Source organism: Ptychodera flava, chromosome 10 (assembly GCF_041260155.1).
Source record: "Ptychodera flava strain L36383 chromosome 10, AS_Pfla_20210202, whole genome shotgun sequence".
NCBI classification, from domain to species: Eukaryota; Metazoa; Hemichordata; class Enteropneusta; family Ptychoderidae; genus Ptychodera; species Ptychodera flava.
In genome coordinates, this window is record NC_091937.1 from 35,057,489 (window position 1) to 35,071,394 (window position 13,906).

Here is a 13,906-nt window from a genome sequence, read left to right on the forward strand (position 1 = left end):
GTCAGACTTCATTCTGGCAGAAACTTGTAGAGCTATAATCTTTTCAGAAAACGATTGGCCAAGAAACAATTGGGCATCAGCTCAATGCAAGTCATGATATGTGTTCAACTTCTACTCGAACTTGAGGTTGATGGTCCGTGTTAACCCCATGTCAACTAAATGTGGAAATGATTTTTTTTACCTTTTTGTACCGTTTCCAACGTGGGAACCTTGCTGGAGGCTTGTTCAATGTCATGCCGATTGCTAGAGTTACCCAAAAAGATAGTAACTAAGAGAAGCTGAGTTTTGCGACCTGTAGTCACGATTGTTTAGCTTGAGGGTAAGATCTGATAAATTGGTGGGACTACAGTTTTATATTCTGATGGCAGTGTAGAGTTTTGGTGACGAGTGAGCGTCGAAAACGTATGCCTTTTCCCTGCAAGTAGACTCACAGACTAGGGAGTGTGTGGCCGCTCTTCAGACGAAGACTTCAAAGTGCTGCAGGGGTGCTAGAGCGCCATCAAACGGCTGAATCTTTCCTTTTTCTCCACGGAAATTTAGAGTAACTTGCATTGCTAAGCTTACGACAGCCATTTTACTGAATTTTTTCCACAAGAAAGCAGCTTAGCTGGTCAACTTTGTGACGAAAAACCGCGAACACATTGGTAAACTTTATTCTAGTAGGAAACTAAGTGGCCGACATTCTTTCAAGTAAACAATTGACCTACCGGGTAAAATCAATCCAGCATCAACTCAGTACTTTTCCAATAATAGTTTTGAGATCAACGCTACAAGCCATGGAATGTGTGCAGATCAAATGAATTTTTGACTTAGTTTCCTTTGTTTTGCTTCCAAGCAACAAAAATTGAGAGAAATAACCGGAGGTCCGATTCCGATCCTTGATGCACATCAAAGCATTTATGGGTTACTTGATTCACAAGATGAAGATTGAGATCAGTGTGACATAGCAAATAGTTCTCTCTGAATTATAGCTGAAAAAGAAGCTTTCTGCGTTGAAGCTGAGACATTTAGCAAGGCATCCCATCCCAGGGATAGAACAATTGAAGACATGCCATAAATCTATCTGTACAATTATAATCAGATATCACCACACTACATCAGTTATTTATAATCCATGGCATTTTCACTTCAGCTAAATTTTCAGATTAAAAAACACCATAGTACTTTTAGCTGGAACTGCACATTTAATACAATGAGGAACATGGCCTAAACTACTCGGTAGTTTGGGCCATGACTCAGATTTGATTTGACAACTCTAAATCAAAACAACCAAAAATGAACAATATAAATATGTCATACACTGTAAAATGTCTCTGCTACATGAACTCTGTACATTACCTAACACTGTAATTTATTGCAAAGACAACATTAGAATGTTAGCAAATTTCGGGCAGTGTACCCTCAGATTGTAGGCTTTATTTCTAAATCATGTAAATTTCCCACAAAGTCTGTGAATGGTTTAGAGATGGATACTGGAATGTTCGACACTTGACAAGAAAAATGAATCAGGTTACCCTTGCTTTAATATGCCTTTCATCCAATTCTATATTGATAAGTTTTTGACCCCATTTACTTGTTAAAGTACTGTCCTTTGCTATATTGTGGAAATCCTATCCTTACCACCATTCTCCACTGTTAACACTGCTCTCTATCCAAACCTTTAAGATAATGGTGTACTGTTACCCTGTTCTGTACTAGGGTAGTATGCATCTCAAAGTGAGACTTTTTGCTCAAACTTCCCTACAGGAATCCTTCAACCGTACTCTTTCAAAATCAGGAATGACAATTGGGGGTCACCATGCAATTTACGGTACTTGACAAACAAATTACCCAAGATTTTCCGATATTTTGAAATTAATAATGGCAGCAACCCCCAAGTTGGAGAGTTAACTCTGCAGAGTAAAATACAATTTTTGAATTTCAAACAAAATTGTTCTTACACCTCGCAAAAAATTGAAGGTTACACGATGTAAGCTTGAAAGAGCACATTATTTGCTGTTGAACCTGTATTTTAAAGGTATACTGTCACCTGTTCCAATTCAATTTTGCCACAGTTACCATGAAAAGAGAAAATCTAACCAATCACAAATTTTAAGCGGGTGGTCAATTTTTAAAAACAGCGCTCTAAAATGGATATTTTGAATACCCAGGAACGCCCCTTTGACCATATGTGGGCATATGTAGATTACAGATGACTGTATACCTTTAAATCCATAAGACTGGCAGTTTTAGAGATAAAATCATTTTATGCACATTTGAACAAAACTGAGTTGTGGCATTGCCAGGAATAACTATAAAATACCAAAGACGTTGAACCAGCAGCGTTGATTTTTGACAATTTTCTGATTTGTTGATCCTATTTGCATACAGTACCTACTCTACCATAAATGATGCCACTTCACATAGATTACTAGACATAAATTTGAAATTTAACTTGGGAAATGGGATTTCAATGAAAATGGTAAGAAATTTATTGTGGAAATTGAGACCAACTCTATCTACAGGGTTTAACCCTTTCACCCCCAGTTCCTTGTATACAGGTCCAACTTTACCATAGAAAACAATGGATTTGGGACAAACCATGGGGGTGAAAGGGTTAAGGCAAATGGATCTTGGGCAGAAAGAATGCAAACATACATCTGAAAGTTCAGCTAAATTTTTTAATAAACTTATTTGACATTACAAAGTTCAGTACAACAAATTCTCAACTTGCTAAGTAGCTGCTTCACGATAATAGTGTGTGAGATGACAGCATGGTAAAGAGAGATGCACTGGATGAGAGATGACAGGTGTCATGTTTGGATGTTTGTGACAGTGGAATGGAGTGAGAATTCGTCCTAGATCTCAATCAAAAACCTTTATAGAGTGTGATTTCTTAACATGTATCTGTGCGAAGATATGATGAAGAAATGATGGGAATTTTATTGTGACAGCATCTGTGCATGCAAGATTTGTAATAATGGAACTCTATTTGACATAATAGAAAAATACATTAGCAGGTAAGCATTGCATTAAGATAAGTGCATGCAGGATTATTACCTAGCTTGCAAAGTGTGGCTTTGCTAGACAGGGGCTATGTGCTACCAATGATGTTAGTGGCTAAGGGTGAGTGGGACATCTACTACAATGTGATGTTAGTGGAGAGTTGCATGGTTATTGACAAGTTCAATTGCAACCATATCATGAGAAGATGTCCCTTTAAACTTCACCATTCACTTTATTGGACCAATCTTTCAAAAGAAACAATTGGGTCACAGATATTAGCAATGACCTTTCAAGTTGTAATATGGGCCACGACAAACCATGGTTGCTGACGGCTGCATAACTTGTCATCAAATAGCACCAAAGTGTAATAAGTAATTCCCTCTTAGTTTTTCAGTTTTTGTCACTGCAATGCTGAATTTCCTTGTGCAAATAGGACGAATTTTACCCGAGAACTTGGAGGTACAGAAATTGTCCACCAATCACACTTCTGAGCGTTTTTCGCAAAATGCTGTTTAAGTCATACTGGCCTTATGGTGGCAGAAAACACAGAAGAAACATACTGTATGATTACTGGCCATCTAACACTTCTCAAAGTGAATGTTATTGAACTAAACCTTGGTTTAATGGGAGGGTGACGAGTCAACTCAAACACTGTGTGTGAATTTATGGAAATGAAGAGCTATTTATGTTAGTAATGAAAGCAAAGTAAGTGATTAAATATGCAGCAGCCTGTTTTCAGTAAGTCAATTGCTATACACACTGGATCATAGGTTTTAGCCCTCTGGCAAAAAGTTGAAATAAGCAGATATCTGATGTCAAGTTCATAGCTGAGTGATCATTTGTAGCATGAAATCGTATTTACTGTAAAGACATTTAAAATTTAGTATGAGATTTTGTTCCTCAATGAAAGAATCTATCAGGCACAGTTCCAATACAACTGGACTGATTATTTAAACTGCACAGTTCATATATGTGATTCTCTATTGGAAGATTACACAAATATACTTTCTGATCCAACTGTTGGTCTTCTACATGACTAGTACTCTCGGAATTCTCTTGGAGACGACCTGTAAAACAAGCATATAAGTCCATAGAAAAAAATCGAACACTTACAGAATTCTGAGGCAAGTTTTGAGTAAGAGAAGATTGTGGCAGAAAAGTTAGGCAGACAGACTGTGAAGTTGAAGAGGCTTGACCTCATAACTATGATGAGTATTCAAAAAGTCTCTCTGATTTGATTCTGGAGATATTTGTTTTTACAAAATATCTTTTGCAATACAGGTGCTCTCTCAGAAATAGTTAAGATTGCCAATCTAGATCTCAGAAATTATACAAATCTGGGAAATCCATCACAACTTTGCCATGCTATACATCATATTGAACTTGTATTTGGATCAGTTATCAAGTGATGCACCAACTACAATTGTGAATTGGATGAACAAAACATCAATTAAAAAGTCAAATCACTAATATCTTCAGTTACAAATCAAAACAACTTTTGGACAAGTCTTGTTTTGAAATACACCACCATGCATGTACTCATCACTGTGCATATCTCATGGTTACAAAATCAGATGTAGAGATGAAAGCTGAACTCTATCTTCTGTGCTAAGACAAAGTTCAGTCTTCATAAACGTTAACCTGTCAGTTTTGAAATTTGCTTCCTACCAAGGGTTGTTCTCAAGGAATGGAAAATGGAAGATACTTTATCAATTTTCATAGGTGGTGGAACTGACAAGTGCTCATTCAACTGCCTTTACAAATATTAACGATTCTGTTTTCTGTGATTAGTTACTCCCAGGATACTGCTACTGTTAAAGGGAAAACCTATCATGTAGGTTTTTGTTGTTCATCAGTTTGTCAATGTTGCAGTAACTCAAGGGTGAACCAATCCTATCATTTGAGATCAAAATACTTTATCCTCAACATACAGAATGGATTCACCCCTGGCAACTGTACATCACTAAACCTTTGCTTATTCAGGCAAAATATAGTATGGAGGGACAAAATGAAATCATAGCGTCATACATTCATCAACATTCACATGGATCAAATATTTCTTCAAGGTACACTTGGGGGCAAGGTCAAGAATAAAATTTCTCAGACTTGGAAGACTTAGGGCACCTTACACTTTGCTGTTTATGGACTCTGGTATTTAATATGACTTGTTAATTTACAAAAAAGATTAAACTTTGAAGGATGTTTCATTGTGCTGGGAAACACTTATACATGCCACCGTCTTATTTCGCAGAAATCTATCACAAAATTTTGCTGAAAGAAAAAAAACAGTCATTAAATGAAAATAAAAAAGATGATAGCCACCTTGATCGGGATCTAGACTTGCGTTTGCGACTCGACTTCTTACCAGACCTGCTTCCATATGAACGGTCCAATGAACTTTCGCGAGAATAATCCTTCCTGCTTGACCTTCGTGAATATTTTGGTGATCGAGACCTTGACCTACTTTTCTTCCTGCTTTTCTTGGGTTTATCTCTTTTTTTGGAGGAGGAACTGTCAGTGTCTCTATCTCTGGATATTGATCTGCTTCTCTTTGGTGTTTTGTCTCTGGACCATGACCTATCACTATAACTATCGTATGAACTACTTCTACTGCGTCGCCTCTCTCGTTTGCTTTTCTTTTTTTTCTTAGAGCTTGGAGACCGTGATCTGCTGCGACCACGCCTAGATGATCGATATGAGTCTTTATAAGGTGAGCGGCTTCTTGAACGGGAATACCTACTGCTGTACCTCTTTCTCTTTGATTTTGCTCGCGAGCCTGAACTATCACTACTTTCACTTCTATACCTTTCATAATCCCTCTCCTTACTTATACCATGCTGTTTCTCTTTCTCCCGACTCCTTCCACGATGTCGCTCCCGACTCCTGTCTCTGTGTCTATCTTTCTTCTCATACTTTTCCCTGCTTTTACTTCTTTTCCTTTTGCTTCGTTTTTCATAACTACGATCCCACGATCGCGACCTGTCCCGCTTGCTACGTTTATCCCTTTCCCTATCCCAACTCCGAGATCTATCCCTACTTTTGCTTCTGTCTCTACTTCTTGATCTGCTATAACTTCTAGAATATGACCTTTGACTTTCTGAAGACCTTGACCTACTTCTGCTTTCAGACTTGTCACTTCGTTTCCTTTCATCCCTACTCTTACGAGATTTTTTCTTCCTACTTTCTTTGCTACCTCTGCCTGGACTTGATTGAGAACTCTCAAGAAAAGGTATGCTATTTTTATCATAGTCCTCTGGAAATTCCAGGAAGGGTTTTGTTTCCTTAGTAGGCGATGCAAGTTTTTGTTCTGGTGATGCTGAATCAACTGTTTCATCTCTGTGATTTTCCTCTTCCTGTTCCTCCTCCTCTTCTTCATCACTTGGTTCTGTAAGACAGTTTCAAATGTGCTGATGAATTACTCCTTTTCAAAAGATAAAGCACAAGGTTGAGGCCGGATAACTGTGTGTCCCATGTCTACCAAAAGGGGGCTTCTGAGATATTTACACAACCCTAGGGAACCACAGCAGAAAGCACACAACAGGGATGTTTACTGTGAGGATGGGCCATGATTGAGAAATCTGGAACAAATCTGAAAGATAAATAAAACTACCTTCAAGACTTTCTTGTTTCTTTTGAAACGCTAATTGTTTTTGTCTGATTCTTTCCTGTAATTCCTCGTCACTGTCTGTGTCATCTTCACCATCTTCATCTTCACTTGCAGAGCCATAGTCAGCCACACCTGTCAATCAAAACCAAAATGTATGTATTCAAGGTATTCCTTAGAGTCATTGAAAACAGTCTATTCATATTTGTGTTCAGACTTCAGGCTGCACTTATCATCTCTTTTGCCAAAAAATATGAATCACTGCCTTGGTTACAAAAAATCGAAATAAATTTAAATAAAACGCAAATTACTGGTGAGTCTATAGTTTTATGATTGGTGCAACCTGGGTCCAATTATTCTATGGTAGAAACCCCTTTGTAAGTTTTGGTAGTTCATATAAGAAGTAAATTGCTACACTGATTTCAGAGGTTTTACATATATGTTGAAAAAATAGGGTACAGATTTGAAGTGTCTGACTTATTATCAGTCAAGCAGTCCATTTGAGGCTAAGCTGTTTCTCACCAAGGTTGAGTGAAGATTATATTTAATATATCAAATAACATATCATGTTTCTAGAAAGACACCTCAAACAATTTAAGTTGATTAGGGCAGACCTAACTATCACTTTCAATCAGTGAGTGCGAAATCAATTTACATATTTTGAGGGCTTTGAATGAATGACAATTGGGATACAGTGTTACAGATTTTGACATGGTGAGGGAATAAGCCATGTAACTAAGTCCTACAGGTCAATACTCAATAGTGAATAACTACTTACCCAGTCCTGTTATAGAAGCCAGTGCTCTTGACTGGGCAAGCTGCTTTGCAGGTGCTAATGTATTGTAATACCACAACAGGAATGGAAAGGTAAATACTTGTGATATTGACAAGACAAGAAGTGGACATTATACCACCCATAAAAACATTGTACTGGGAGTACAGGTGTCTTCTGTATTCCAAGAAAATCTGACTGCTGGCGTTTCCTATCAAGACAAGCCTGGTTAGTATGCATACTACAAAGCTGACCATTTATAAGTTTACACTCACTCCCTACATTTTGTGATGGTGTAGTATCATTTTTGGCAGGAATATAGAAACCAGAATTACAAGAGGAATTTTTCCACAATGTTTTTGAATTTCTTCATTCACAGGATATCTAGAGGGTAACATAAAACTCAGCTTGGCATACCAAGTTAAAATGTGAAATGAGGCAGTGTTTTCAGCAAGCTGTCTGCATCATTGCTAGAGGTTTGGATGTACCATATGGGTCACGGTGAATCAGATATGGAAACCATTCACTTTGAAACACAGATATTGACTGTCAAAGCAACTCTCACACTAACAGCAAAAGCTAGTTTCAAGATGTGAAAGTATTGTAGAAACTTATTCCCAACATGGGTAACCCTGTAAAATTTCATACAATAAAGACAGATTTCTTAAAGGGTGATATTCTAGTCTGTATCGACTTCAAAGAATTGACAGCACTGACCTTTCCGGAGCGCTTTCTTGTACACCTCTTCTGCAACAGCTTCAATCTCTTCATTAGTTACTTCAAGTAAAACCTCAGTCAGTAGTCGACGAGTTTTTAATACCTTTGAAAGTCAAAAATATGCACAAAATACTATACAGTACAACTCAGTTTCTTAAAGTGCACACTAAAGCAAGCTGCGTTCATGAATATAGTGAATCAGAAAACAAATTCTAGAAAGAAGAGTCCACGTTATAAGTGTTGGACCCTAAAGATAGAGACCCTAAAAATACACAGCTTTGTATAAGTCTGCCATCTTAAAGGTTGCCCTTTTCCTGCCAAGTCAATATTTCACCACCAGGTCAAGATGGTTAAAATTAACGAAACACAACATATTCCATATGGTGTATTTTAACATAATACTGTACATTTGAAGGCTGTTGAAAACATAAATACTGTAAACTTGATTTTTTTGGACTAAAGATGCTATAAAATACCAAGCCAGCGGGTGAAAATACGTCATGTTTTGGCTCAATACTGCTTTTTACTGACTTGGCTGATGGGGAAGTAATAGTCTTAATACTGTCTGGCAGGAAAAGTCTTAAAGGTTGCCTGAATCATTACATGACAAGCTGGGTTGACAATGTTAAGATTGTTGTTGTTTCTCAAATTTGCTTTTTGGTTCTTCCTCAGGGTGCTGTAGGGCAGGGGTTTTTTGAATTGGCGACTGACATGGTAAATCAAATACTCACCATCTCTTGTTGTTTTTCAAGTTCACTTTTTGGTTCTTCCTCTGGGGGAGGAGACTGAGCAAATCTACTCTTCCGTTGTCTTGGTGATACAGAATCTGAGGCAGATTTTTCTTTGGATCCTTCCTCCTCACTTTCTCCATCACTGTGGTTGCTATCACTGTGGTTGCTATCACTATGGTTGCTATCGTGATGAGACTTGTCCTCATCATGTTCTTTATCTGATTCATTATCTGAATCCTGAGAAAGACATAAAGTGGATAAATAAACTCTTGAAGATAACATTTGATGATGAATTGTTATTTGAATAAAATTCCAATTCATTGCTAACATCATTCTTGTTTCATTTATTGGAAATAAATTTGAAATATGAAAATATTTAATTTTCTTTTGTAAGAACATCATATTTTTCAGAATTAATTTACAGTTTCCTAGGCATTCTTTCCTAGTGTTTTGTGTCCTTTGAAATGGACCAACTTTGCACTAATCATAGAAGATTAAAATATGTGAGTTCCTAGCCTACATTCTAAAGCCTCAGGGCAAAACTGCAACATACCACAGATAAACAGTAATGAAACTACTTACATATTTTGATTTTGGTGGTAGTCCATGAGACAACCTTGCTTTGTTGATAATATCTTGCTCTGCCTTTTTTTGCTTTTCTAACCTTTCTTTCCGTTCTTTTTCTTGTTGCTCTTTCTCCATTTTCTTCTGTTTCTGCTTTTCCATTTTTTCAAGACCCTCACGGATCCAGGCTGGAAGAAGTTTCCTTTTAGCTGTATCTGAATACACAAATTGAATAGAATCCCACAGAATGAGTGAGTGTGCTTTTATCAATTCAATACTGTTGCATAAGCTTTTAGGCAGGCCTGCTTTAAAGTCAGGAAATTGAAGTAAGTCTAAGACAGATACCGCTAGATCAGTTTCACATCACCTGCTTACGCTAACCGTAGCAACATTTGTGTATAGGAAGGTAATGACTAGAGAGTCACTATCAATATACAGTATGAAGGATGGGGGTTAGCTCAAGGAATTCGGGGACACTTACCCAAACCCAATCTCTTAGCCTACCTTCAATTGGTGGACGGGGGGTTAGCATATAGCATTCGAGGACACTTACCCTCCCGCAAACTTACCCTAACGCCATCTCTAACCTTACCCTAAACTGGTAGATGGGATTAGCTTATGGCATTCTAGGTCACCAACCTTCCTTCCTAATCTTAATTTACAGAATTGAAAGAAATTCACAAATGAAGGCCCAGTAAATCATTAATGGCTGAAGAGCAGCCATTGTGACATGTTTGCTATAATTACCTAAGACTGGTAGAGGTTCAGCTTCTGGAGGTGGATGCGGTGATCTTGGTTGTTTTTCTTGACTGTATTCTCTTGTAGAGTTTTCACCACCACTGCCTCTACTATCATCACCACCACTCCATGGTACATTGAAATCACTTGGTGGATACTGTATATGCAAACAGAAATATGAATACTATTATTGGCCATCTCTGTGGTTGCTATCATTGTCATTGACCTTCAAGAGCAATATAATTCCTTTATACACATCTATTTTTTATTTACTTATTTTTCTTGAAGGTAACCAAGAACACTGATTCTCAATACAGAGATAAAAACTGAATACTTACAAAAATATAAATCTGTAAACATACAGAATTATTGCTATAAAGGAACAAGTAGCATTTCATACTGTGCAAAAATTACTGCTCAAATTTGCATTCTAATTGCGTTTGAATCACAAAAACAGGTCAATTCTGGTAAAAGAACTTACAACTCCATTGAGGTATTCACACATCTACTGTTTGGAAAGAATGTTTAAAAACATTTAAACAGCAGCACGGAGGGTCAATAACCAGACAGGTGTGTAAAACTTTACTGAACACATCAAAAACAATTTTCATATATGTGAAGGGGGCATCATAAAATTTGTTAATGCATCTTCATAAATGTACGTCCCCAATAAATATAACTCTCTCTCCTTTGTGAAATCTATATTATATATTATATCTGTTTGTCAGTATTGCCAATTCATCCTCAGCTGTGGTAAAATAGTATTATCCTCGCACTAAAAAAGGACACTCAACCTGCAGAGAAGGTTGTGCTGAAACATGGGCATTTATGAAAACTTGGGATTGGAACAAATTTATGGAGGTAATAACAAATATAGCATCGATTTTTGAAATTGTAACTTCAGAACTGCCCTCTTGGGAAATTTGGAGTGTGCTATGCCTCACCAGTATTGTTACTATTTTGTTATGACTTAGTATATTGCAATATATCCAAAGAGTTTGTAATGGCAAGTCCCTGGTTTATAAATTATGTTCAAGATGCTTACTCAATTTTAAAATCTGCATTCTCTTTTTCAAATATTTGAGCTGTGGAGAAAACCTTTAACAGCCAGAAACATTCTTGATGATATTACAATAGTAATAAACCTCTGTGCAGGCCAGGATACAGTCACTTTGGCTACATCTTGCCTGAGACTATTAATGCTTTTCTTTTTGATGTGTTAAGTTTGATACTTGGCTTGGCAATCACCATACACACACTTTAGAGGGTAACATGGGAATAATATGCAAATAAACCAGTTAACCCTTTGAGCGCTGTAGTTTTTCTAACCAAAAATAATGCAAAGTTTTATGAATTTTTATGAATTTTATTACAATTTTTTGAAAATTTTGGACCACATTGACACAACTTTTCATTGGCTGCAGTTTTTATCAAAAATTTTGGGAAAAATCTAAAACTACCGTTATGAGCGGATCTGGAAAAAAAATTGGCTGGGTTATAATTATGAAGACAACAAAAATTGACTTTGGCGTTCTAATGGTTAAACTTACTTGTTGATAGTTGTAGTGCTGGTTTCCATCATCCATTGAGCCGTGGTTGTAGTCAAAGCTTTGGACAGGCAATGGGGGCCCTGCAGGCTGCTGGCCATGGTTATGATTGATAACCTGAACACCATGGCCGTAATCAAAGGTCTGAGGTTGTTCCTGTTTGACTTCATTGGTCACTGGCCAACCACTGAGTGGTGTTTGCCATGATGCTGCCCAGGTTGAATATGACATGTTGGATTGTGGGTTAAATTGATGTTCAGCACCATTTGGATGTACATGTCCTTCTTGCTGACCTTCTTCTCCCATAGGTGGCGGTCCACTACCCATCCCTTTTTCATGGGCTTCCTTGGCTTGAATCCATTGCTGTGCCAGTGCTGCCCAGTCAACTGTAAATGAGGAACTTTTTGATTACATACTACTTCATTTTATTTGCAGAGTGGCATATAGTGTTGACAGCAAATATGATAGTTTGTTTTCATTTGCATGAGCACAGGATAAAGCCATCATCTTTGATGGTAGACATCCTTGATTTTTGGTGAAAAAGACTCAACCACAAATCAATATTTGAATATGCCCACACCAAACAGACCTAACTAATTTTTGTAAACTGTTTTTGACTTATTCTGACAAGTTAAATCAGTGATTTTGACATTATTTGAATTATTGCTGTGCATCTTGACACAAAACTAGGTTTTCAGTTCATCAGTGGATTTCTGCTGAGAAAGAGGGTCTCACCTTCTCTGCCAGGTTGCATTCCCATACCCCACTGCTGGCCCTGCCATTGGTTATTCTGCCACATTGTGCCAGATCACTGGAATAAATGAGACAAAAAATAATTGAAAATAGAAGGGAAAACAAGCTTGTTTGCAAAGTATTGGCCAGGTATGTTTTCTGCAATGCAGACACTTACAGTAGCAAGGTATTTTACGAAATTAAACATTCATATCTAGACTGAGAAAGCAAATGACAAAAATAACTTATTTGATGTTAAGCAAACACAGCAATACACTGATCACAATAGTAGTAATAGGAATGTTGAGAGAGAGAAAATCTGATTGGTCATTTTTTAAAACCAGCATTGTATTATTGAGATGTCCATTATGCAGTGTTTTACCAAATTTTCAATCTTGCTGAGCAAGGTTTCCTGTTTTCTCTTGGAGACATTCACAATTATTACACGGGATATCCCCTGATACTGTGACAAAATGCCCCCACCTGCCAATCAATAGTCACATCGCAAATTTGGAAAGTAACCGTGCTAAATTATCAATGGCCAACCTTGAACATTCATTCAAGGCTTCGCTGCTGATTGTTGGGCCAAATGGAATGGTAATACAGAGCAGTATATGAAAAAAATTTGCAGAAAACTGAAAGGTGTAGCCAATGTCATTCCTTCCAGAAATTGTTTTCTCCAAACCATGGATTAAACTAGGTAGTTTACACTTCTACCTCCACGCTCTAACTAAAATATTTGGCTGTCACAGTCAGGAATCAGTTTGCTCTAGGGATAGTGCAGTGTGCATGTGGGGCATAGTGGCATTCAGAGTATGAAATCTTAATTTCAGCATTTTTCCCACTTAAATGCCTCAAAATCGAGCGGCTGTTCCGCTCATGGGTGCTAAAAGCTGCCAATCACAGACCATAGAAACGTTCTTTTGTAGCCAGTGTAACTATGCGATGTTCTACATCTAGCACCGTTCATTAGTGTTTTGTTGTGACGTCAGATGAGTATTGTGTTTGAAAGTCAGACGTGTATGTCCAAGACTGCAGACGTCTGCAAACCAAAGCCTATACCTAATTACATTTTAGATGAAGCCCGTTTGATACGCTGTACTTATCGAAGGACAATCGAATGTAAATAATGCTGTGAAAATTGAAGTTAACTTCGTTCACGCAGACTGAGACATTTGGCAATTGTGTCTGGCCGGCCGCGTGGCTTCTCATAAACTATGTCATCCCGGCCCATTAGCACAACACGATAGAGAAACATTGCTTACCTCAACAATCAGCTATAAATTTTACCTTTACAAATCGGTCAAAACTTGACCGATTCCAAATATAGTGCTGTTCTCTTATTCTTCCTTCTATTTTGAATCGATATTGCCAATGTATCCTCTATTTGTAGCGAAATGTTAACGCTTTTTGTGACGACAAGGGTTGCACTACCCCACCATCACCGCCATTTTGCGCACTAGCGTATTTCCGGAAAAAAAACGAACATACCCGAACTGCCGATCTATTGAGACGA

General features: G+C 37.5%; 1 protein-coding gene across 2 annotated transcripts; it reads right to left on the minus strand.

The window, feature by feature from the left end:
- Positions 1–2,646: 2,646 nt before the first annotated feature.
- LOC139142630 (arginine/serine-rich protein PNISR-like) lies at positions 2,647–13,868 on the minus strand. Of its 2 annotated transcripts, XM_070712674.1 has the most exons (11): positions 13,656–13,868; positions 12,394–12,469; positions 11,662–12,044; positions 10,121–10,268; positions 9,392–9,588; positions 8,810–9,046; positions 8,079–8,181; positions 7,368–7,421; positions 6,596–6,724; positions 5,308–6,370; positions 2,647–4,052 (listed from the first exon to the last, which is right to left on the minus strand). In XM_070712674.1, the coding sequence occupies exons 2-11, from the start codon at positions 12,455–12,457 to the stop codon at positions 4,022–4,024; spliced, it is 2,409 nt and encodes an 802-aa protein (XP_070568775.1). In that variant the 5' UTR covers positions 12,458–12,469; positions 13,656–13,868; the 3' UTR covers positions 2,647–4,021. The 2 variants fall into 2 exon arrangements, with proteins under 2 accessions (XP_070568775.1, XP_070568774.1); XM_070712673.1 differs by lacking the exon at positions 2,647–4,052 and having other exon boundaries at positions 5,109–6,370; positions 13,656–13,860.
- Positions 13,869–13,906: the final 38 nt, after the last annotated feature.

Bases quoted from the DNA above. Each gene is read 5' to 3' on its own strand.
- LOC139142630 (XM_070712673.1), bottom strand. From the start codon at position 12,457: ATGTGGCAGAATAACCAATGGCAGGGCCAGCAGTGGGGTATGGGAATG. The intron at 9,589-10,120 runs GTAATTATAGCA...TTGTGTATTCAG, and splicing joins TGAACCTCTACCAGTCTTAG to ATACAGCTAAAAGGAAACTT. The intron at 6,371-6,595 runs GTAGTTTTATTT...ACTGTCTTACAG, and splicing joins GAAACAAGAAAGTCTTGAAG to AACCAAGTGATGAAGAAGAG.